Below are 23312 nucleotides of genomic sequence, written 5' to 3' on the forward strand. Positions count from 1 at the left end.
TGGATGGCTATAAACTCTTCAGAAAGGATAGACAAAGAAGGAGAGGCGGTGGGGTAGTTCTGTATGTAAGGGAGTGTTTTGACTGTCTAGAGCTGAATGGCGGTGATGATAGGGTTGAGTGTTTATGGGTAAGAATCAGGGGGAAGGCCAGCAAGGCAGATATCATGGTGGAGATCTGTTATAGACCACTCAACCAGGATGAAGAGGCAGACAAAATATTCTACAAGCAGCTGGGAGAAGTCTCACAATTGCTAGCCCTTGTTCTCGTGGGAGAGAGACTTCAACTTACCAGGTGTCTGCTAGAAATACAGTACAGCAGAGAGGAAACAGTCTAGGGGATTCCTGGAGTGTGTGGAAGATAACTTCCTGACACAGCTGGTGAGTGAGCCAAATAGAGAAGGTGCCCTGCTGGACCTGTTGTTTGCAAACAGAGAAGGACTTGTGAAAGATGTGATGGTTGGAGGCAGTTTTGGGCATAGCAGTCATGAAACGATATAGTTCTCGATTCTTGAAGAAGTAAGAAGAGGGTCAGTGGAACTGCCACCTTGGATTGCTGGAGGGCAGACTTTGGTCTGTTTAGGAGACTGGTTGACAGAGTCCCTTGGGAGGCAGTCCTGAAGGGCAAAGGAGTCCAGGAAGACTGGATATTCTTCAAGAAGGAAATCTTAAAGGCACAGGATCAGACTGTCCCCATGTGCTAAAAGACAAGCCAGTGGGGAAGAAGGCTGGCCATCCTTTATTGGACACAGGGGGGAAACAGTGACAAAGGATGAGGAAAAAGCTGAAGTACTTAATGCCTTCTTTGCCTCAGTCATTAACAGTAAGACCAGTTATTCTCTGGGTACCCAGCCCCCTGAGCTGGAAGACAAGGACAGGGAGAAGAAAGAAGCCCCTGTAATCCAAGGGAAAATGGTTAGCAGCCTGCTACACCACTTAGACACACACAGGTCTATGGGGCTGGATAGGATCCACCCAAGGGTACTCAGGTAGCTGGCGAAGTGCTCACCAAGCCAATTTCCATCATTTATCAGCAGTCCTGGCAAACTGGGGAGGTCCCAGTTGACTGGAGGTTTGCAAATGTGACACCCATCTACAAGAAGGGCTGGAAGGAGGATCCAGGGGAACTACAGGCCTGTCAGCCTGACCTTGGTGCTGGAGAAGGTTATGGAGCAGATCATCTTGAGTGTCATCACACGGAGCATACATGACAACCAGGTAATTAGGCCCAGTCAGGATGGGTTTATGAAAGGCAGGTCCTGCTTGACTAACCTTATCTCCTTCTATGACAAGGTGACCTGCTTAGTGGATGAGGGAAAGGCTGTGGATGTTACCTACCTAGATTTTAGTAAAGTCTTTTGACGCTGTTTCCAACAGCATTCTCCTGGAGAAACTGGCTGCTCGTTGCTTGGACAGGTGTACTCTTTGCTGGGTAAAAAACTGGCTGGATGGCTGAGCCCAAAGAGTTGTGATGGAGTTAAATCCAGTTGGCGGCTGGTCAGAAGTGGTGTTCCCCAGGGCTCAGTGTTGGAGCCATTTCTGTTTAATATCTTTATCAATTATGTCGACAAGGGGATTGAGTGTGCCCTCAGTAAGTTTGCAGATGACACTGAGTTGGGTGGGAGTGTTGATCTGCTTGAGGATAGAAAGGCTCTGCAGAGGGATCTGGACAGGCTGGATCGATGGGCTGAGGCCAACTGTATGAGGTTTAACGAGGCCAAGTGCTGGGTTCTGCCCTTTGGTCACAACAACCCCATTCAATGCTACAGGCTTGGGGAGGAGTGGCTGGAGAGCTGCCTGGCAGAGAAGGACCTGGGGTCAACCAACACGTGTTGACAGGTGGCTGAATATAAGCCAGCAGTGTGCTCAGGGGGCCAAGAAGGCCAATGGCATCCTGGCTTGTATCAGGAATAGTGTGGCCAGCAGGAGTAGGGCAGTGATCGTCCCCCTGCACTCAGCACTGGTGAGGCCACAACTGTGTTCATTTTTGGGCCCCTCAGTACAAGAAGGACATTGAAGCACTGGAACAGGCTGCCCAGGGAAGCAGTTGCGTCACCATCCCTGAAGGTATTTATAAAATGTGTAAATGTGGCACTTAGGGACATGGTTTAGTGGTAGACTTGCCAGTGTTAGGTTAATGGTTGGACTTGATGATCTTAAAGGTTTTTTCCAACCTAAACGATTCTACAAGGAGCTGTTACAAGGAGAAAACTGACACTCAGAGTCAGATGTGAGCTTCCAGAGGATGTAGAGCTCTGGAATTGTGCAGGCTTCATACTTCCTACTGAAAGACTGTATGAGTGGCTGTGTGGCCCTTTTGATGACAGTGGGTCTTCCCCTGTCGTAACCCAATGGAGGTGCACTCCCATGGTGGAGGTAGGTAGCTGGCTTATTGTTTTCTCTGGGGGCCCATCATCCAAAGTATTGGCCTAACAAGGTGTGATTCTTCCTGGTGAAGAAATACAAATGATCTGATAGAAAACTGTCAAAACCTTTAGCTGGATGTTAAGCTGTTGAGTGGCTTTGGTGCAGATTGGGACTGTGGAACAGCCTGATTTCCCAGTGTACTGAGGAACACACAAGGGGAAAACCCAACATGCTGATTCTCCCAGGGAAAGCTTTTCACCTAGTAGTCGTTTCTGGTGATGAAATGGGAAGCCTAGGATATGGCTGAGCTGTTGAATTTGTAGGGAGAAGAGCAATCTGTAAGGCCATAGCTTCAGTGACAAGAGCCAGCGGTTATGAGCCTTGACTCTGCCCAGGAATTGTAGCCTCTCAGCAGCCACCTGTCAGAGCTTTTGGCCACTGTGTCCACACTGCAGGATGTTTTCCCTTCTTCCTGCAGGACCTGCCTTGTGTTCACAAGCAGTTTGTCTTCTATTGGTGCCCTTATCTGCTTATGGTTATAATTGAACAGATGTTGCAATTAGTAGAACTTGTATTGGGAACAGTCTAATGGCATTGTGGACACCTTGTCCTCTATTAATAAAGCTGTACTGTGGTTCCAACAATCCTCCCGCATCAGGACACTTGGCTAAAACGTCCATTTTGCATCATAATGAGTCTCTTTGTGGGCTGCCTTTGTTGTAAGTGCGTCTGAAGCCATTCCAGCATTGTGCCTTAAGGTTTCATAGTAGTGTCAGTTGACTGAGCATACACATTATAGTCATGTATGTGCTGTTTACAGCCTGTGCTCATCTGCTCCTGGTTTCCAGAGTCCATGCAAACCTTCTGCATTGTTTCTTTGCATTATGAAATAAGCATCTTTGCTGATTTTTCCATGGTTTGTTTTGACTCGGGAATGAATTGTTCAAGAAGAGTCTTAGGCAATGTTTCTTTGGAAATACTTTTAAGCTTGTGTGGGTTTTTAAGAAAGCAGTTGTTATACAGGGTGCAGGATTCCAAAGTGGCAGGACTGTCTTTTTGTTAAAACTGGGCTTTGTTAAGCCTTTTGCAAATTTGATTAATGTGTCTTCAGGGCACTTGAGACTACTTTGTGCCTGTGTTTTACCTACCTGGTGGTAGATAAATTGAATTTCGTGTGTGTGTGTGTGAAGAACCTATTCTTGATAGCAATGAGTAGGGAGTAAAGTGGTTTCAGACTTTACCCTGGTTTTTGAATTGTAATAAAATTAAAGACTTTTGTCTGGAGTGTTATGCTACCAGCAGAGCTGAGCCCTGATGAGTGGATGATTTTGGATTGACCAGTGACCTGCTCTAGGTGTACAGTCACAGCAAGGGATTTGCTTAAAACAGGACTGAAGTTCTCTTATGTCCTCAAACCATGTCTTGGGTAAGTCAGGACTCATTCAGGGCCAAGTATTTTTTTGGCTGGTTGTATGTTTTGGATGCAAAGATGCATCTGATGGATCCCAGTGGAATACCTAAAAGTGTGTTTCTTTTTCCTCCCAAAGCCAGCATGATTTAGAGGCTGGCTTAGGGCATTAGGGCAAGCATCCACCTTCAGTAGTGTACTGGAGTCCCTTGCAAGCTGTAGCATGCTTACTCTCTAGTGAAGTACTGCCCCTAAAAAGAAAATCTGCTGGAATTTTGCATAGTTGTCACAGTTGGTATGTATCCCATCCCCTGCTTTCCAAACTTCTGGCTCCCTTTCTGGGCTTACTGTGTGGCAAGCAGCCTTCTCCTCCTATCCCAAAGCCATGGGCAGGTTGTCTGCATGCTCTTTTCCAGTGGTCTGACACCCAGCTGTGAGAGCAGCCTTGCTGTCCTGAGGCGGTGGAGCCCTGCAAGGCTGGCTGATCTCCTAAACCTCTGTCCCTGTAGCTCCACAGCAGCTGAGTGGTGTTCAGACCCCAGAGGTGCTTGGGGAGCATGTTCAGCATTGCCAGAGTGCTTCCATGATGCATTCTGGTGGGGTTTTCCAATGCTAAATGCAGCTTTCCCCTTATTCCTACTTCTGGCACTACTTTGTGCACCCCTCTATATCCCTCCTGCTGGTAGGAGTTCCCTTTGCACTTCCTGGCTTTTGCTTCTGGATCTCACTCCTCTGCTTCGGGGTATTGCTGCTGACCGCTATAAAACCATTTCACCTGCAGTTTGTGTAAGAGGTTAAACAAAATTAATATGTTTCATATATTTTTCTTCCATGCTGCCTCTACTTCTCTTGAACTGCACTGGGGATCTGAACTTCTTTCCCATGTACCTCTGACTCCTGCCTCAGATGTTGATCTTGCCCACAGTGAGTTAACTCTGAGCCCAGGCTGTGGGAGACTCCACCCTTACAAGTCTGCACGCTGCCTTCTGAATAGGTGACAACTGGGGTGTCTCACTGTCAGAGAGTCAGAACTTGAAGAAAGGTATCTGAAATCCCCTGGGGGAAGGAGAAGTTTCAGGTCTAATCCTAACACACCCTAGAAGGGCGCAGCAGAGGAGCTCATCAGGCTTTACCAGGGAAGGCTGGAGTTGTGAAAGTTTGGCTGTTTCATGCCGCCCAGGATAGTGTGGTAACTGGGCAGCTGTCTCAGTTTTCCTTTCTTTTCATCTGCAAAATGACTGTACAGCTCCCTCCATCTTAAGGGAAGAAATTGTAGGGCGGTTCACGTAATCAGGTTATTTTTCTATAGGATTTATGCAGAAAAAAACTTCTGTATGGCTCCAAGGCATAAGTAATGAACTTCAAAGAAGGCCTTTTCTGTACCACCCCGTGGAATTATCCCAGCTCTAAGTCCGAGCTGGGGACAGGGAACCAGCGGGACAGAGGGTGCCAGCCCTGAGTAGAGGGTGGGGATGAAATGACTTGAAGATGAGCAGAATCAGCTATCTGTCTGGGAGTTGACAAGGCCCTTGGCCATGCCAGAGTAAGGACAGAGAGGAGCTAGTTGCTGTGCTGAGCCTCCTGAGGGGACACAGGATGCAGGTTCTCTCTGGTGCCTGCACACAGACACTGTGCTGCCCTGTGGCACGAAGGAGGCATTCCCAGTTCCTTCCTTTGCGCAGGGAACTGGCCCTGCAGCTTCACTGCTTCAAGGCTGATCTTGTGTCACAGTGAAATGACTACAGTGAGCTGGCTGTGGGGCTGATACCTGGGCCTGTACAACTTCTGTGACTTAACTGTGCTCTGAGGACTACTGCAAGCAGCTTAAGGGAAGCGGGACTCTTGCTCTGCCCTGCTGTCCCAGTGCCCCTCATCTGGGCAATAGAAGGGTCTGGAGGAGGGAGGAACCAGGTGCACTCTCTGAGGATGGTGATTCTTCTTTGGTGTTTTCTACATACTAGCCAGGAGCTGTGAATTAGCCAGCCTCTGGCTAGGTGGTCTCTCTGAAGCCTGGGTCTGGCCGCTCAGAATCCTAACCATATTGTTTTTCTCTCTGACTTACAGAAAGTGATGCCAGAAGCCTGCACTGATCCCATAGTCCTTGAGGAATCAAAGCTGTGAAATGGAGGGGTGGCAGAGCTGGGAGATGCAGCCCCACAATTCCCATCTTTACTACCTACTCTCTTCCTATTATATGTGCACCATGGTGGGAGGCAGCCTCAGGACAGGAGCCCAGTGAACCGCTTGCAGAGAGTGTGAAAGAGCAAAACAAGAAGGGAGTTGCTCTTGTCAGTTATATCTCTGCATCTTGCTGTTTTGGAGGCTTTGCTGCTTGGGAGGAAAAGTTGGAAAAACTCACTGCTTCCCCCATATCCCACCATGTATGCTTGGAAAACAAAAAGCACACGTGCTAAGAAAAGCCATGGTTCCAGGCTGGCCCTGAGAGTGAGGGTGGTACCCTCCCTCTCCTCTCACAGGGAAGCTGTGACGTGAAATACAGAAGCTGGAACATGCTTACTCTGTAAGCAGCCCTTGAAGAGCCTTCAGCTCGCCCTCAGGAAGGGAGCTTGCTTTGCCTTGGTACCTGTGATGCTCTGTGTTGCACAGGTGATGGTAGAGGCCTCAGCACATCACAAGCAAGTGCCTTTTGCACGTTTCAATACTACATAAAAACTTTTGTGAAGTATTACATTGAGATAACCAGCCAAGGCTGTGTTCCTCTTTACAGCCACAGAAAGGGGTCTGACTATGACTGGAATCCAGATTTGCTCCCATGTGGAAGCTTTCCACCTCATAATAGAGAACAGGACAACAAGCCCCCTTACCAGCACTTGCGTTTTGTAGACACTGCCCTTCATATGCTGCTATCTTCTAAACACAAATGTAGATCCTTATTTCTCTTCTCTTTCCTTTCCAGCATCCCTCCACTGGTGGAGATATCAAAGTGTCCTTATATTCCTTAAATCATGCATATATAATTTGGGGATGCACATACAAAACCCACAACCAGGTGGAACAGATAAAAACAGTCTTCTCTGACATACCATTTTTGACAGAACATTTTTTGGGTGATTGACACATTAAAAAATTCAAGTCTTGCCTTGGAGAGTTTGGGATTGAGGATGGGGGTTTAAAATGGCTTTTCAGTAGAAGTTTTTATTTTATATAAAAACATTTGAAGTGTGCAATGAAACCTGACACATTCATATTAAATGGTTGAAACAGGCTACATCTGGCTCTTTTAATAGCCTGAAATGTTTTACAGAATGGAAAACTACTGTTGTGCTCTTTTCCATCCTTCTGTCTTTTTCTTCTCTTCTGCCTGTGCACTGTCTTCCCAGCTAGGAGATCCTGCTGGGCAGTGCACAAAAGGTAGGAAGGAACCATCTGCTTTGGGTGTTATTTCATCTAGGTCTAAGCAACCTGGTCCTGTTTTCTGTCTTCTCTAGTTATAGCTCACTGCAAAGGATCAGTTCTTACAGGTGCATGCAGTTTGCTGTTACTGGTATGTGGCAGTAACGAGAGCTGTAACAACTGTCTTTGTGTGTGTGATGTGAGCAGTCAGACCTGGAATTTTGTGGGAAGGAGTGAGGGAAGGGTGGGATTGCTGTAAAGAGAGATGATTTATCCTGCAACATACAGTAGAAACTGCTGTTTTCTCCAAGGTTGTACATCCTCCACCTGCTGCTGTATAGCAGAAAGACAGACATAATACAATGCCCTGCAGTTTTCTGTCATTTATTAGAAATGGCCCCTGAGGAACACAAACATGCAAGTTACACAGCACACGTTCCCTCTTTCTGGTCCAAAGTGTTCAGTGGATCCTGGGTAGCTCTATGCCTCCTCCCCACAGGTACACTGTGACACGAGTCTTTAGTGCACTGGGCATGCCTGAGACATTCCCTGCTGTCTTCCAGGGAGGCAGTCACCAACTGCCCCCCGTGACCTTTGACACAAACTCCTGCTCAGACTCAAGGTCTTTGACATCAGTCAGTTGAAATGTTGCCTGGGCAAGAAAAAACACTTGGTAATGAAGAATGATTGACAGAATCCATCACTGATCCACCAGTGAGACTGGTGTCCTGCAGAAGTCCAGCTGAGCTGTAGTGGAAGTTTGGCAGTGAAGATAAGAGACAACACTGACCTACACCGGGTCCTCAGCTTCAGTTTTTCTTCTTGTTTTGTGACAGTGCTTCTACCTCCAGGTACTGCAGCCCAATCAACATCCCCAAGATAGAGAAACCTGTGAGGGAGATACAGGATGAGTTGTGCAGAAAATGCTGGACAGGAAATGAGACACTCCCTCCCACCATCCACTCCCTGCCCTTAGCTCGTAGCCCCATGGAGAGTTTTTCTGGGGGGTCATAGCTCCAAGGAGAGTTTGTGGGGGGAGGATGCAGGGCTCTACTTACTTGCTACCATGAGGGGTGCCATAACTCCAATTGTCAAAGCTGCAGTGTGGTAAATGAACACCTCGGAGAGGAAGTGAACAAGGGCCAAAAAGAAGGTGAAGAGCGTGATGTAATAGAGGCTGTTGGAGAGCAGAAAGAAGCAGGTTATTGTATAGCCCATAGTGTGGGCATGAGCGTGGCTGAGCAGAAAAGAGGCCAACCTGCATGCTGCCCTGTCTGTCCTCACTGTGGCAGCACAGAAAACACTTGGTCCCTTGCCTAGTGAGGTGCAAAAGCTCCCTGGGCAACAGCTAAGAGGAGAACAGGGCAGCATGTTCAAAGGTGCATTGAAACTCACAGGCATTATCTAGCCTGAAGGCAGGTGAAGAGGGGAGAGCAAGAATAGGGCACCGGCAAAGGCAGAGGCGTGTGCGCGTACAAGAAGAGGTTGTGAACTGGATGAGGCGAGAACTAGGGTGACAGGTCTTGACTGATTCCAGGCTGCATCACACAACACATCTTCCCACCTGTGTTCTGCTACCCTCTAGGGGCTACAGCTGTGGAAAGGGAGCAGGTCCAAGAGATGCAAGATAAAAAGTCCTTCTAAGAAATAACTGGCTTTATAGTATTTGCATTGCCACCACCCCTTCAAACCAGGTAACTGAGTCCCGGTACCTCCCTACTATGGACAAGCCTGGGCAATCCAAGGACACGCTGCCAGGTGCACGGTGCCTTCTGCTGCAGGGCTGGGGGAGGTGGTGTTGAGTGAGTTCCAGCAACCTCCAACACAGGCTTTGTCTAGCACAGACACAAAGTCAGCCTGCTTGGAAAGCCCTCCTAGGAATACTTGTGTTACCACAGGGAGAAATGGCCTGCCTCCCGCCACAGCATCAGGCCTTGTCCTCAGCCCCAGACAGGAGTGTATGGAAAAAGGCAGTGGGTTAAGATCACTGCAAGGGGCCTCTCAACCTGCCACAGTCCTTAGCTGAGCTATCATAGGAAAAGTAGTACCAAACATCAGTCAGACCACAGCATTAGCAGTTGCTTAATGTCAACAGAGCAGCAACGGCATCAGAAGATGCTTTCCAAGCTGGAGCTCAAAAAATTGTGACATTAGAATTCTCAGATCTACCGATTTCTGCCTGGGCTAAGAAACAGAACTGAAATGCACTGGCTCTCCCCACAGCAGCGGAAGGGAGTGGCAGTTAACACACAAATCCGGCACTGCTATTTAAGCTTTTTGGGAGGAACGCTTTCAATCCTGTGGAAAGATCAGGAACAGCTTTTGACTCCCCACCTGCTCCGCGCTGCCCTCTAAGCTAGCTGCTCAGGTAGTGACTAGCAAGCAAACCGAAGGATCTCTCCGGCGCTCCTTTACATACGTCCTATTGCGGATGTCGATGGCGCAGAGACAGCGGATCACTGACGACAGCAGAGTCCAGACGCCAAAGGTCCGAGCCTGGAGCCCATTCACTGCGTAAAGAAGGGGGAAGCAGATGGAGACAGCGCACAGCCCCGCCCGCCGCCCCCAAACCCCGCCGGGGAGGCGCACGCCGGGGCGGCGGGAGGCTCCCGGGTCCGAGCGCGGCCGCGGAGGCGGGGCCCCGGGGTGGGGCCGAGGCCAACGGCTGGAAGGCGGCCTCCGGGCCCCGGGGGGCGCGGCGCAGCCCTTACCGAGGCCGGGGCTGGCGGTGTACAGCTTCTCCGAGAGGAAGCTGTGGTCGCGGAAGCTCTGCAGGGTGTTCCCGGCGGCGATGACCGACACCATCACCAGCCAGCTGCGCAGCACGTTCAGGAACCGGCTCATCCTCCCGGCCGGCGCGAAGCCCGCCCCCACAAACCCCGGCCCGGGCCGCGGCTGCTGCCCACCTTCCTTCTCCGGGGCCCCCCCAACTCCCGCAGGGCACGCCACCACCTAGCGTCCCGATTGGCCGCGGGCGCGCCGCTCCATCACGCACCACGCTGACATACGGGCCTCCGCCGCCAATCGAATCCCTCACCGCCCTCCCGGGCCGTCCCGCCCCTCTTGGCCCCGCCCGCTCTGCGGGAGGAGGGGGAAGTGGCGGCGGTGGGCGGGGGAAAGGCTGAGCGCGCGGCTGGACGCTCAGCCGGACGCTGCGCCTGCGCAGTGGGGACGGGGTGGGGCAGTCGCCCGCCGGTTGTTGTAGTAACGGGGAAGCGGCGGGAGGGGCGGCGGCTGCCGAGCGCCCTGCCGGTCCGGCCTGCCCGCCCCGCCGGCCGGGGCCATGTGGGGGCAGGTACGGGGAGTTAGAGGGCCGAGGGAGCCGCTCTCTCAGGGCTAGGGGCGGTTGGTTGTCTCAGTTCGCGACTCGATGGGCGCTCCCCGCCGCTTCTGTTTCTCCCGGGGCCGCCGCAGGCCGCCGGGCCCGGCCGCCGAGGTGGGGGCCAGGCCTTAGCCGGGCCGGAGGGCTGCTCCCGGGCCGGTGTACTGACCCCGGGCGGCGGGGGAGCCTCGGCGCCGGGGAGAAGCAGGAGTTTCCCGCTGGTCCGGGCCTGGCGCGGTTCTGCGGTCGGCGCGGGGCAGGGCAGGGTCGCACCTCAGCGGTAAGCGCCTCAGCCGCTCGTGGGCAGCTGGGGAATAATCTGCTGCAAGGTGATGCTTCCTCTTGCGGTGCCCTGGCTAGGAGGTGAATTACAGTCTGTAACAAGCTTATTGATAGCCCTGTAAGAAATATGTATTGACAGGAAGTGGGAGTTACCTCTTGCTGTCCTGCTCAGCTGTGCATTCATGCTTTTAATCCTTATTGCAGGTAACTGCTCCTGCAAGGTCCCTTGAATCTGCAGGAACGAGTCTTAGAGGCTATTGAGACTGGGCTGTATGAAAACTCCCAGAGAAAATGCCAGTTGGGATGGCTCGAGATCTGGAGGAAACTGGCTCATCCTCGGAGGAGGAGGAAGATGTTGTAGATGGGCTGGAGTAAGTAGGAAAAAAAACCTCTTAACTGTTTCTGCCTCCCTGTGCTTACTGCAGGCTTTGTACTAATCTGAAAAGACAGTTGCATTCCTTACCTTCCTCCTACCTATAAAGCAGAAGATGGTTGGTTTGGGCCTCAAGCCTGTGGGCAGGCTACCTGTATGTGTAGCCTAAAAGACCACTGTATTCATTAGCGTTGAAGGTGTGGCTCTTCCTTGGCTACTTTAAAGTCTGTAGCTTAATTAATCTCTTTGTTTTGTGTTCCTAAGCTGGGAACTTTCTTGTGATGTTTAAGAAAATGAAGGAAATGAATGTCTGTCCTTTTTGTTTAGTTTTTACTTTGCTGTAGAGAGTGGAAATCTACTGAACAGTAGACTGATGTGCAATGTTTTATTGCCCTTTGTCAAAAACTGCATTGTGCGAACTCAATTCCTAGAGTTATTATTACTTACTATTACATGATTGTTCCATCTTTGTTTAGTAACTTCTTTTATCTTTGATTGTGAAGGGGCTGTTCCCTTATTATTTCCCAGAGTGGAATCCCTTTTCTGTTTCAGCTGGACCTACTTTAATATGTCCTGTTTGTTTTCGAGTGCATATTGTGATTGAGAGCCCAGTTGCAAACTGCAGTGACTTAAGGCATTTAGAGGAATGTTACTTCATACCAAGTAGTTGGCTCAGACTAGCCAGACCCTCATGGATGGAAAGGTCCAGAACTGCCTTCACCTGGAACATAATTGTAACAGTGTGTCTGCATCAAGTGACCACAGGTCATGCTAAGAATGAATGACTGTCACCTGGAGGATTGAGCCTTACTGCAAATCCTCAGGACAGGCTTAACATAAACTCCCCTCCTGTTGCCTCAGCTCGTTTCCTGCTTATATAAGGCTCTGGCCTGTAGTGTAAATTCTGCAAGCTTCTCAGGTCTGTTCTCGTCTGAACAGCTAATTACACCCCAGTAGTTGATTTTTTTTGAAATTTTTTTTTCTTTAGAGTTGGTGGAAGCAGATGGGAAAGCTGTGAAGTTGCTTCACAGCAAGTTGGGTGATAATGGTAATAACTTGGTTAAGAGGACCTAGGTTACACTTAAGAGTACCGACTTCTAGCATCAGAAAGTTGCCCTTTTATCTCTGTTCCTGTGTTCTAAGTGTAGGAAGTGTTTTGTCTTCTGTATTTCTTTAACCTTTGGCAGACAATGATCTTGCACGTTCTGTAGACAAAAGCTTCTGTGTATCTTTGACAGTCTTTGTTTCTTCTTGCCTGTGTAGATAGAGATGTGTCTCTCCAACCCCTCAGTCTCTCTCTTCTGTTAATTTTTCAAGGCTCCATTTCCTTGTGCAGTGTGTAATAAGCCGTGAGAGTTTTATTTGCTTAGGGAGGTTGACAGATTTTCTTTCTGTGAACTTAGGATTTTATATAACAGATCTTAATATTTTTGGTGTGTGACCTTAATTCCTATGAGGAGATGACTGTTCCCAATGTAGTCTTCTTGTTTTGGACAGAATTGATCACTGTATCTCAGAACTTATAGCTTGAGTGGCTGGCTGGGGGTGTTGTTGAATTCTGGGCTTGCATTCCACTGCATTTGGCAGAAATTAAAAAGGAAAAACACACAAGTTTATCTGGTGTGTTGAGCCAAGCCTGTTCTGGTTTCTCAAACTCTGCAAGATGCCTTTTTGTGCGCTTCAGAGTCCAGGATTACAACCGGGCAGCATGCACTGATTTGCAGTTCTTAAATTGGAGACTAGAACCTGCATTGTGAGGTCTGGTTGTGTAGATACCAGAAATTACGGTTTATCCTGAATTATAGATCTTGTTTCAGTCTATAAATCCAACAAACTGCAGCTCTGAAAACTTATGATGTTTCTCCCAAATTATACTCAATAAAATAAATACAAATCAAACAGAGCTCTGACTTAGACTCGCAAGACCAACCCAAAAAGAGGATGATCTGGAAGATTCCCTCTATAGCCGAGTACCAAGGGTGCCTGGTGTGTGTGTGAGTCAGCACAGGCAGGGCGCAGCAACAACCACCGCAAAACCACAGCTGAAATGCAAAGAATAAATTTATTTTTATTACTGGGGGATCCATGAAACAGCACCTGGGTAGAGGCGTACAGGCTGGGATGCAGGCACTGCAGAACTCTATCCATGATAGATGATCACTGAACCTGATCTTTGCGCCTGTTTTTCAGGAACTCATGGAGGTGTAGTTTACCACTGTGCTTTGGCCTTTCCTACAGTAGGGCAGGAATCTCAAGCATGTTCGATAAGGTGCCTCTGAGTCTATCACAGGCCTGTGTTATTTGAACACAGGCGTTCTACTTGTCAAACGGGCAATGGTAGACAACAGTTAGATTGATTAGAATGTATTTTTCTACACCCCAGCTGCAAGTCACTTGAGCGTGTTTATAGTCCTCCTCGCCAGTCCTCTGTTATTTTCCCACAGTGCATTTGCCTGTGTCCTGCCCACAGGCTAGGTTGGCAAGTGTGGAGAATTGCTGTGTCTTCATTGTAACTCCTGCGTTAATGAAGCTCAGCAGTTGCTAATACTGACTATCTTGCCATTTCAGGGATCATCCATGTATCAAGTGGACTGGTGGTGGCTGCAGGCGGATCCCTGTCTTGGTGTTTCATGCTGAAGCCATTCTGACCAACGACAGCTACCTCCGCCTAATTGGAGGTGGGTGCAACTATGTGCCAGCTTTTGACCTGAAGGCACGAGGTGGAAGTATCTTACCCGAATATTCCTGTCTCTTTGTGGTGGGGAAGATGTAGAAAGGAAATTACAATCCTCTCTTGTCCCTGAGCTCTGAGCTGTTCAGAAACGCTTGATCAGTTGGTGAATGTTTCTCATGTCTTTGGGTTGTGACAAATGCCTGTATTTGACCCTCCATTGGGTCCTGATGTGTTTTGAGTTCGAACTGTCTGCTTGCAAATTGGAACTTGAAGGCCATGCTAGAACTTATGACCAGAATATAAATTCACCACTCTAGCTAAGAACTTGAAATGAATCATTGCAGTGAGTTTTGAGAGGGTTTCACTGGGAAATAAAGCAGCAAGCCCCACAGTGGTAAGAACAGTAGTAAGCTGTAGTAACAAATTTCTGCATCTACAGTCTCACAACTGTGAGTAAGGCAATAAGCAAAATTATTGCTACTCTGGCAGCACTTGAGTTGGGAGACCAAACCTGTCTAGTGTCAAATAAGGAAGAGCCTCTAAATAAGAGGCAGAGTTGTTATAAACAGTCAGTCTGGATTGGGAGAGTTAGTAGTCGTGGGTGTGTACAGCTGGGCGCTCATTCTGGATGTGCTGAGTTGGACAAAAGCTAAAATCTACTCAGCTTGTTTTTGTGAAGATGCTAACACTTTTCTTCTCCTGCTTCTGCCTTTCTTAAGTAATCGGTGCCCTCATTTCTAATATCCTATCAAAACAGAAATGCTTCTGGCTTATTGGGGGAAGGGGTGGAGAAGGCGATTTGTGTTTGGAAACTCCTTATCCTTTTTATGTGAGCTAAAAACATACCTGAATGGTGGCAGAAGCTGATGGTAATTGTAACTTGTATCCTAACTGGAGTGTGGTGTCACTTCTGCTTTTTCTCAGGAGGTAGAGGCTTTTTGTGGTTTAACAAGTCTACTGTTGATTAGTGCAACTTGTTAAATTTCCTTGAGCTATGTCCGGTCCCAGATTATGATGCTTCTTACTTTTTTCTTGTGACTCATTTTTATTGGTAGAACATGCTTCCTGAGGTTTAGTCTAACCTTCATCTCTATTCTCGGTTTGAACCAGTTTGTAAAGTGCCTTTTCCAAGTGATTCTGTAGTCTAGTGTTGCAATTTCTGCCTCTATTTTCTTTGAACTCATATGGATTGCCACATCCTTTTGTATGACAACTGGTATTTAGTCTTCCTACTTGCTTTCTGTTTATCTTATACATCCAGTGCTACTTACTGCTTTTGTTTTTATGACTTTCTACTTGGATAGTGATTTTTTCTTTTTCTTTCCTTGTCCTGTTTACTTTATTTCCTACTATTTTTTGCAGTTATTTATTGGAAGATCAGTACAGGTGAATGACATGTGAACAAAAATTCATTGTTTTATTTTTGGTTTTCAGGATCTAAAAAATGATAATATAAACCAGCCATGTCAATGAGGGGCATATGGCATGATTACTTTTAGCTAGGAATACCGATCCTGAATAGAGAAGAAAGACCTGAAATCATGTTTGGAGTCTTATAAAGCAGCCTGTAAAGAGCTGTTTAAAAAAAAAAATCTGGACATTTGTTAGGATGCGTTTTATTTTGATACGATAGGGATCAATGATGCAGCAGTGCTATACCTAAGGATTGATGGAAGTCAGTTCCATGCCATCATTGCGTTTGATGCCCCAAGAGATGGACAGGCATTTCCTATCACCCTTTGCCTGTTAAAAGCTGCTACTGTGTGGATGCTCCACTGTGGATTAAATGCAGCTGTACTGTGCTGAGTCCTATGGTGCTCTTCTCTCTTCTTTGGTAGTGTAACTTTGGTTTATTTTTCTAGGTGCAGTCTCTAATATTGTGTATCTTGCCCTTTTAACAGAGCGCTACCACTTGTCCTATAAGATAGTGCGAACAGACAGCCGTCTGGTTCGAAGCATTCTGACTGCCCATGGATTCCATGAGGTGAGTGCAATGAACTTCAGATGTGATTATGCGCTGGGAGGTGGTGGTGGTGATGGTTATTATTATGGGTGGGTTTTTTTGTGTGTGTTTTGTTTTTTGTTTTGTTTGTGGGTTTTGTTTGGTGTGTTTTTCTTTTTTTTTAACTCTGTAGGGTTAGAACCAGGAGGCTGCTGTGGAACACCTTGAGGGTTTTTTTTAACATACTCTTCCAGTCAGACAGGAAATACGTTGTGCATTTGCTCTCTCAGAGGAGTACCCTTTAGTCTTGAGTCTGCAAAATTAGGGAAAAAGGGATGCTGAAGCTGGGCTGTGTGTTTTTTCCCTTCTTGCTTTTGAAGCATCATCTTACACCCTTGGGAAAATTTGAAGGATTTAATCTCTCAGCCTTTGCAAGCTCACAGAAGCATTGATGTAATGTTTCACATCTCTCTTCTAGCACCTGTCTTGCTCTAAAGAATGTCCTATATGCAGCCTAACGACAGTTTGAGAGATGTGTGTCTATGGTAGATTTTCATCTTGATAATACCAAGTTAAGGAATCAGTCTCACAAGTTTCCTGAAAAAAATGTAAAATCCCTTACAAATTGGGTTTAAACAGTTTATAAAAAGAACAAACCCACACATTTGTTTATTAAAATATGACATGGTTATTTCCCAGCACCACTGTAGAGTAGCTTAGGGGAGGACCTTGGCTAGAGTTGCCCTAATATTAGAGATGGGTAGAGGAGATTGTCTTAAACTAGAATTGGTTTGGGCTCATAGACGTAAGGTCTATGTATGTATGTAGGACAAGCGGTGCTTTTCATTAGTCCTATGTTTTGATGTGTGTGGTGTTTTTATGTTGCTTTTTAGGTGCACCCTAATAGCAGTGATTATAATCTCATGTGGACAGGATCACACTTGAAGCCCTACTTGCTGCGTTCCCTTACAGATATTCAGAAGGTCAATCATTTCCCTAGGTAAGGCCTTGTTTTGCTGAACATCTTTGTAATGGTTTGCAAAAAACTGAACATAGATAGCTCTAAAAAAAAATAGACTATACATGAAAGTACAGTCCCAATGCACTGAGCCTGTGCTACATTCTGTCTTCATTCTAAACGGTCTTTGGGGTTTTGAGAGATAGTATATGAGTGCTTGTCTGTAGCCCAGATATTGGGGTTTTAATTTTTTTTCATTATTTGCTGGTATAAATAAAGTATTTTGATCTTTGGGTTCTTAGTTACACAGGTAGTAATACATTACCTGCTAAAGTTTACAAACACCATTATAATAGTTTGCTGTCCTTCAGTCTGTCATGGGAATTGCAAGAGGTGCTACAAATGTGGATGGATATTAATATGGCCATAGGACAGAGACAGTAAAACTGTAGTAACTGGGATGAACGGTTGCTCTAATGTGGGTGGTTTTTATGTGGGGAAGTAATAGATAGTCTCTTGTTTTGGGACTTCAGGTCATATGAACTGACACGAAAGGACAGACTATACAAGAATGTCAGTCGCATGCAGCTGGCCCATGGATTCAAGACATTCCATATCTTACCTCAGACCTTTATCCTCCCGACAGAGTACCAGGACTTCTGCAGTAAGTGAATGACTGATGATGCCCAGACCTAAAGCAAAATAACGGGAGGGGGAAGGGAATTACTTTTAATATCCCAGCCTGTTGATCATGCCAGTGGTTAAGGCAACACAATTAGGGGCAGCTGGAAAGACAGTGGAGAAGGCCCAAATGATTTCTTTATATAACTTCTCTTCTGTTTACTTCATGCCTGCGTAAGTCTTCAAGAAGCTGATATGGGCTTAAGGCTCCAGATCAAAGTTTTTTTTTTTGTGCACAGTGTTGTTGATGATCAACTTCACAATATCCCTGGCTAATATTTGGGAGTACTAAAGAGAGAAGTGCCAAAAGGAGGCATAGGGCAGAGAAAATAATCTATTGGAGCCACAGTAGGAGCTTCAGGGAGGGACTGTAATAATTGCAGTGAGTCCCAAGGGGTAAAATAGGACATCAGAAAAGTAGACTTTGATCTCCTCATGGAGTTGTCTAAAGCTTTTACTGTAGGTAACATTCTTGATTCTTGCTCCTCTGTAAATGAGCAAAATGGAAGTTGTTTCAGACTTGTGCTGTTCTCTTTTAACCAGATACCTATTCTAAGGACAGGGGTCCATGGATAGTGAAGCCCGTGGCCTCTTCCAGGGGTCGAGGTGTCTACCTGATAAACAATGTAAGTGTTCAGCAAAAGGACTGCTCTTCAGTAACACTGTCTGCAAAACTATGCCAGCTTCCATGCAAGGGGCATGGCAACATCTAGCCAGACACTGGTCCTGCTCTGGATTTCAACCGTATATTGGTGAGCAGTTCAACAGTCCTGAGCAGCTGGCAAAGCCTGCCCGGGCCTATGCTGCGTAACCAAAAGCAATCTATTTCTTTGTATGCTGTGCTTATCTTGCAACATACTTTCAAGTCTTAGCTTATTAGGAGCAAGTTCATGCTCCCTGAGGCAGTTTGGGAAGCTGTGCTGCTTCATGATCTCCTGTGGCTGACAGTAGGCTGGCCTTGGGAAGGTTCCCAGAACTTTCCTTAGTTGTTTCCCTGTGTGACCTAAACAGTCCTCAATCCCCTTGTCTCCCTCTTCCCCCTGGAAAAGACCAGTTAAAATGAAACCTCATGTGATGTAGTAGGATATATATCAATCTTAGAGCTGTGTTATCTAAATGCCAGTGTGCTCTTACTGAGGTGTAATGGGGATTGTTCTTTGAATTCAGTGTGCTGATTATAGTGTCTTTTGCCCTTTTTGGGCTTTGTAGGGAGTTAGGTTGTCATAGGTAACAAATACACCTGGGCAGGAGCCAAACACATGAGGGGATTCCAATAAATATTCTCAGCAGCGAAACTGACTGGTGAGTCATTTTGTTTTCACTCACTCAAACGCCTTTAGCCTCCCCTGCACTGAAGGGGTCATGCTGCCTCATCTGTTTTCTACTTGGATCATTTCCCAAAAAATAAGGGACCAATTTGCCAAGTGTATGAGGTAAGTATTTCCAGAGCTGCACTCAGCTTTTTCTTTGCTTGAAAGAGAGGAACGAGCTCAGGCTTATATGGCAGTTGGCCATGAACTGGGGAAAAGACCCTTCTGGGACCAATCTCCCTTTGTGCATATCTGTTCCAGAAACACTTCAGCTAGTTTGGCCCAAAGACTTCAGTTTCCTACAGTGTGATGCCATTAAGGGAGTGTCTTCTAGAATCACAAAAGGGTTTAAAAATGACAACCACCCCCCCAACAAAACAACAAACTTTTGAATTTCTCTGATTCATAATAAAGAAGGCTGTCACTTTTGTGTGATGTGCTGAGGGAAGTTGAGCTTGTTCTCTCACATTGTGTATGTGCCCTCTATATGCCTAGTCTTCCTGCTTTCTGCTCATGATGCTGGTGATGTGGCTGAATACATGCAAAGTTGAATAAAGGCAGGATGGTGGGGTTCTCTTGGCTCTTTTGCAAACTGAGACAAGAAAATGTTTTGCAAGAAACTGTATGAGTAGTTAAAACTGGTTACAAGAGAAAGACTTGCGTACAGCAAAAAGTAAAAGGTTTTTCAACAGATCCCATGACTTTGCAATGTATATTTGTCATAGAGCTTTCTATTCTGAGCTACAAGGGTAGCATCTTCCTGGCACAGTAGCCCTTGCCGTGAAGCAAACCTCAGTAGAAGGTATTTACTCATGTAGGCAAAAAGACTGGATACCAGCACAGGATCTAGCTGTTAAGATCACAAGTTGAGGAGTCATTTTCTTCACTTGTGACTTCCTCACCAACTGTAGTTAGATACTGCTTCCAGTGTCTTCTAAACCACTCTTCCATGTGTTTGGTTAAACACTTGAGAAGCAAACAGAATGACAGTCTCTTCTTAGATGCGGTTTTTTTCCTGCCTTTTTTACATCATTGCCATGTGGCTGTTAAATCTGTATTCTGCTCAAAGGAGCACTTAAGTGGAAGATTCAATGGGCAGGTTTTTTTGGCAGTGTAATCATTCCCGGGCTTCTGGTTAGGATCTAATTACCTAAAATATGTTTTGACTGACAGCGATGTTTTTGCATTTTGTTTCCTGCCTCCTCAGACACAGTTGTTGGTACAGAGTGGCTTTAGGAGGGAAAGGCTGTAAAAAGTGGTGGGTTTGATCTAGTCACCATCTTATTCCTTAAGCCTCCTGTTTTTCACTCTTGGATTCTCTGTTCTTCTGTAGCCAAACCAGATTGTCCTGGAAGACAACATCCTGGTATCTCGTTACATCAGCAACCCTCTGCTCATAGATGGTGAGTGTGCTCAGGACCTGCTTTTTTCTATTCCCCCAACCCCACACATGAGGATCTCTGCAAACTCTGCAGGAATTTAGTTGAATAATTGAGTAGTGTATCTTCCTCTAGTACCAGAAAAATGTGACTAGATGATTCCTTAAAATCTAGAAGCTTTTCAGCTGGGAAAGCTTCAGGCATCTATGTGGTTTATTGCTCTCAGGGTCTGTTGAAATTCCTCAACTGGATATGATGTCTGAAAGATATTTGCAGTTGCTGACTCTTGACAACTGTGTTTCAGATTTCAAATTCGATGTGCGCCTCTATGTTCTGGTTACATCCTATGATCCACTTGTCATCTATCTCTACGAGGAAGGATTGGCCAGGTAGGGGAGGTTTCTTCTTTCTCAGTGTACTGCACTTGGTGAATCAGAGTTGTCTTGACTTGCCTCTGTACTGCTGACACAATAACAAATGAGGGAAGTGCCAGTTAGAGAGTTCTGCAGAGTTTAAATATATGATGCTTCATCATGGTGTGTCCCATCAGTTTTCTTTATATAGATTATAGGGTCTTTAGTTGAGGAACTTTCTTACATGTGTAATAAATAAAGCAAGTTTTCAAGTCCTAAGTGTTGAATGGCCACACACACCATCATTGGTGTGTTCATTCTCAAGGTTGGGTTCTTCCTGAAACCCCTTTGGACTCTTGGTGCTTTTGTGCTGCTTCTTCATCCTCCAAGATGGAGGGAATCTAAACTTCCTCAATTTCTGTTTAATCCTAAAGACAAAAGCAGTTGGAGACCTGTTGTGGGCTGTATTGGCCTTTGTTTAGTACTTTCAACGGCTCTTCTAACTTTTAGGTCAGCATTTGTATTTTCTACAGTATCGAGTAAGTGGGTTTAGACTAGTTCATTGTTATTACCCTGCAAGATGTAAATTTTCTTTTGCATGTAAGTCATGAAAGATACTTAAGATTCCCAGGAGGAACACTCGTCTACCAAAAACACCTGTTTCTCTTCATCACAGAAGTTTAGCTAAATACTTGTCTATAGTAACCAATAAATTTGAAATAATCACCCCTCTGAATTTCCAACAGACCAGAAACTTAACTGTAGAGGTGTTTGAGATGAGAGCATCACAGGACTGTCTTCTGCAACAGCTTTAAGCCATGCTGAATGTGTTTTATAAGCACATCTGATGGACCCAGAAAGAGAATATCTCTAGGGTCTAAGGCTGCATGGCTCTGACTTACTGAATTACTGACGCATTGATACTGAATCCAACTTATCTTTATCCAAAGCAGATACTGAATCCAAATGGATATATTAATAATCATCCCAGAAGAAATATCCTCCTTTAAATTGATGAGCAGATCCCCTTCAAGTGTGTTGTGATGGGCCTCTGCCTGCAAAGATAATGTGAACAGATTGTTTCCTAAAGAGAGGCAGGAAGGGGTAGCTCATCTTGAATATAGTTGTCAAGTTTTCCACTTACCGTTTCAGAAAAGGAGCCTTAAACATGCCTGGCATGCAAGACTTCTCTTGGGAATTACCACTTAAATTGTTAGTTGCTAATATTGCATGTTGTTGGAAAGTGATGAGGGAAACAAGATCATTGATTTCAATATATGAGTAGATTGCTAGGACGCTTTGAAAATAGGCAGTGCATAGCAGGTCTCCAAAATAGGATTTGCACCATCATTCATGTCTTAAAGGTAGTTCTGCTGATCCTGTTGTAACAAAGGTGTTTTTACATCCATCTGTGTAAGAGACAAGCGTTCTACTCTATTTGGTGGTAAGTGTGCCAATTCCATGATAGACAGCATTTTTGTCTCTGACAGTAGAGTAACATGTTTTGCTTGGGGGGATGTGTATGTAGTTGGGTTTCTTGGTTGTTTTTTTTTTTTTTTTAAACAATTCTAGTTGTATTAGAAGTCTAGGGAAGGAAATGAGGAAGGAAACAAATATATTCTTTTGACTAAAATACACTGGTCAGACAGTTCTAGTGAATTCCTTAAGGCAGAATCATAAAATTATTTAGGTGGGAAGGGAAGTCTTGGAGGTTTTTAGTCCAACCTCCTTCTCAAGACAAGACCTTATTCGAAGTTTGGATAGGGACTCTACTGCCTTATACCGTAAAGTTTTTAATACCTTCCAAGAACGGAGATTCCATAGTCTTTCCTGACAACCCATTCCAGTGGTTGACCATTCTCACTGTCAATGTGTGTGCGGTTTTTATATCTAATCAGAATTTCTCTTGTTGTAGTTTGACTGTTGCCTCTTGTGCTTCTGCTATGCACTTTTGAGAAAAGTCTGGCTCTGTCTTTATACCATGCATTAAGGAGTTGAACACAGTAGTTAGATCTATTCTTAGCCTTCTTATCTGCAGGCTAAACAATCCTTTTCTCCTCAGCCTCTCCTTGTACATCATGTTTTTCAGCCCATTTTAATAGCTCTCTGCCAGACTTGCACTGCTTAGTCAATACTTCTACTTGTGCTGGGGGGCACGACTTTCCAGATATGTGTCCAGTGCTTGCTAAGCACTCACAAGTAAGAGGTACTAATCACTTCCATCAACCTGCTGGCTATGCTCTTGTTGATACAGCCTGGCATGTAGTTAGTTAGCCTTCATTGCTGCAAAGGCGAACTGCTCATTCATGTTCAGCTTGTTATCTACCAGTAATACTTTCTGTATACCCAGCCTGTACTGTTAAACAGGGTTATTCCTCCCAGGTGCAAGACTCTTGCATTTGCTTCTGCTAAAGTTTATGAGGGTTTTGTTAGCCCATTCCTCTGGCTTTACAGGGGCCAAATGAGTGCTCAGGTCTTGAGCAATGCCATCTGGTGCTCTCCTTTTGCCCTCAGAACCATTCATGTCATCTTAGAAGGCAATCAAGAGGCATCAGACATGATTTGCTCTTGGAAAACTTGTGCTTGCTTTCCCAATAATTGTTTTGTCCTCCATGTGCCTGGAAATACCTTCCAGTAGCTCCTACTGGTAGCAAGACTGTAGATCACCTGGGCTATCCTAGGTACAAGGTCTCTTGAAACAATGATCTGACTTCTTTGAGTATGTGAGCCAGTGTCCCTACTTGAAAATGTGGATGCTGGCTGGCTGAATTTCTTTGTTCTTCTGACATTCAGAATATTCATGTCAAGAGCTTGAAACAGTGTTGCAGTCAACCCTGAGCAAATAACTTAGATTTTTTTTCTGGGCATCCATTCTGAAGCATTAGTCTCAATAATTCTGGACTTTTCATCTT

At 45.9% G+C, this 23312-nt stretch overlaps 3 protein-coding genes across 14 annotated transcripts in view; 2 read left to right on the plus strand and 1 right to left on the minus strand.

The window, feature by feature from the left end:
• The window catches only part of FLVCR2 (FLVCR choline and putative heme transporter 2), a 42186-nt gene extending 35185 nt beyond the window's left edge, over window positions 1-7001 (plus strand). For 3 of the 6 annotated variants that reach the window (XM_064460425.1, XM_064460423.1, XM_064460420.1), the window contains one exon: window positions 5837-5920. In XM_064460425.1, coding sequence (XP_064316495.1) covers window positions 5837-5843 — 7 coding nt within the window. In that variant the 3' untranslated portion in view covers window positions 5844-5920. Of the gene's footprint in view, window positions 1-4678; window positions 4697-5836 lie in introns of all 6 variants that reach the window. The other 3 variants (XM_064460424.1, XM_064460422.1, XM_064460421.1) reach the window with 2 other exon arrangements.
• A 493-nt stretch (window positions 7002-7494) lies between these two features.
• On the minus strand, window positions 7495-10149 carry ERG28 (ergosterol biosynthesis 28 homolog). 3 transcript variants are annotated; one of them, XM_064460427.1, is made up of 5 exons: window positions 9838-10146; window positions 9546-9636; window positions 8185-8303; window positions 7917-8015; window positions 7495-7778 (listed from the first exon to the last, which is right to left on the minus strand). In XM_064460427.1, exons 1-4 carry the CDS (start codon window positions 9968-9970, stop codon window positions 7936-7938), a joined length of 423 nt encoding a protein of 140 aa, XP_064316497.1. In that variant the 5' UTR covers window positions 9971-10146; the 3' UTR covers window positions 7495-7778; window positions 7917-7935. The 3 variants fall into 3 exon arrangements, with proteins under 3 accessions (XP_064316497.1, XP_064316498.1, XP_064316496.1); XM_064460428.1 differs by lacking the exon at window positions 8185-8303; XM_064460426.1 differs by lacking the exon at window positions 8185-8303 and having other exon boundaries at window positions 7495-8015; window positions 9838-10149.
• A 143-nt stretch (window positions 10150-10292) lies between these two features.
• Window positions 10293-23312, plus strand: part of TTLL5 (tubulin tyrosine ligase like 5) — a 146680-nt gene continuing 133660 nt past the window's right edge. For 3 of the 5 annotated variants that reach the window (XM_064460414.1, XM_064460413.1, XM_064460415.1), the window contains exons 1-9: window positions 10293-10421; window positions 10935-11101; window positions 13672-13781; window positions 15679-15761; window positions 16613-16719; window positions 17211-17341; window positions 17902-17984; window positions 20002-20071; window positions 20352-20436. In XM_064460414.1, coding sequence (XP_064316484.1) covers window positions 11022-11101; window positions 13672-13781; window positions 15679-15761; window positions 16613-16719; window positions 17211-17341; window positions 17902-17984; window positions 20002-20071; window positions 20352-20436 — 749 coding nt within the window. In that variant the 5' untranslated portion in view covers window positions 10293-10421; window positions 10935-11021. Of the gene's footprint in view, window positions 10422-10934; window positions 11102-13671; window positions 13782-15678; window positions 15762-16612; window positions 16720-17210; window positions 17342-17901; window positions 17985-20001; window positions 20072-20351; window positions 20437-23312 lie in introns of those variants that run through there. The other 2 variants (XM_064460416.1, XM_064460417.1) reach the window with 2 other exon arrangements.

The sequence above is a fragment of the Phalacrocorax carbo genome, chromosome 9, assembly GCF_963921805.1.
Source record: "Phalacrocorax carbo chromosome 9, bPhaCar2.1, whole genome shotgun sequence".
In the NCBI taxonomy this organism is placed as follows: Eukaryota; Metazoa; Chordata; class Aves; order Suliformes; family Phalacrocoracidae; genus Phalacrocorax; species Phalacrocorax carbo.

Coding starts and splice junctions, on each gene's coding strand:
- ERG28 (XM_064460426.1), bottom strand. CDS start 9,970: ATGAGCCGGTTCCTGAACGTGCTGCGCAGCTGGCTGGTGATGGTGTCG. Junction 9,637..9,837: donor CACCGCCAGCCCCGGCCTCG/GTAAGGGCTGCG, acceptor TTCTTTACGCAG/TGAATGGGCTCCAGGCTCGG. Junction 8,016..9,545: donor ATCGACATCCGCAATAGGAC/GTATGTAAAGGA, acceptor TCTCCCTCACAG/GTTTCTCTATCTTGGGGATG.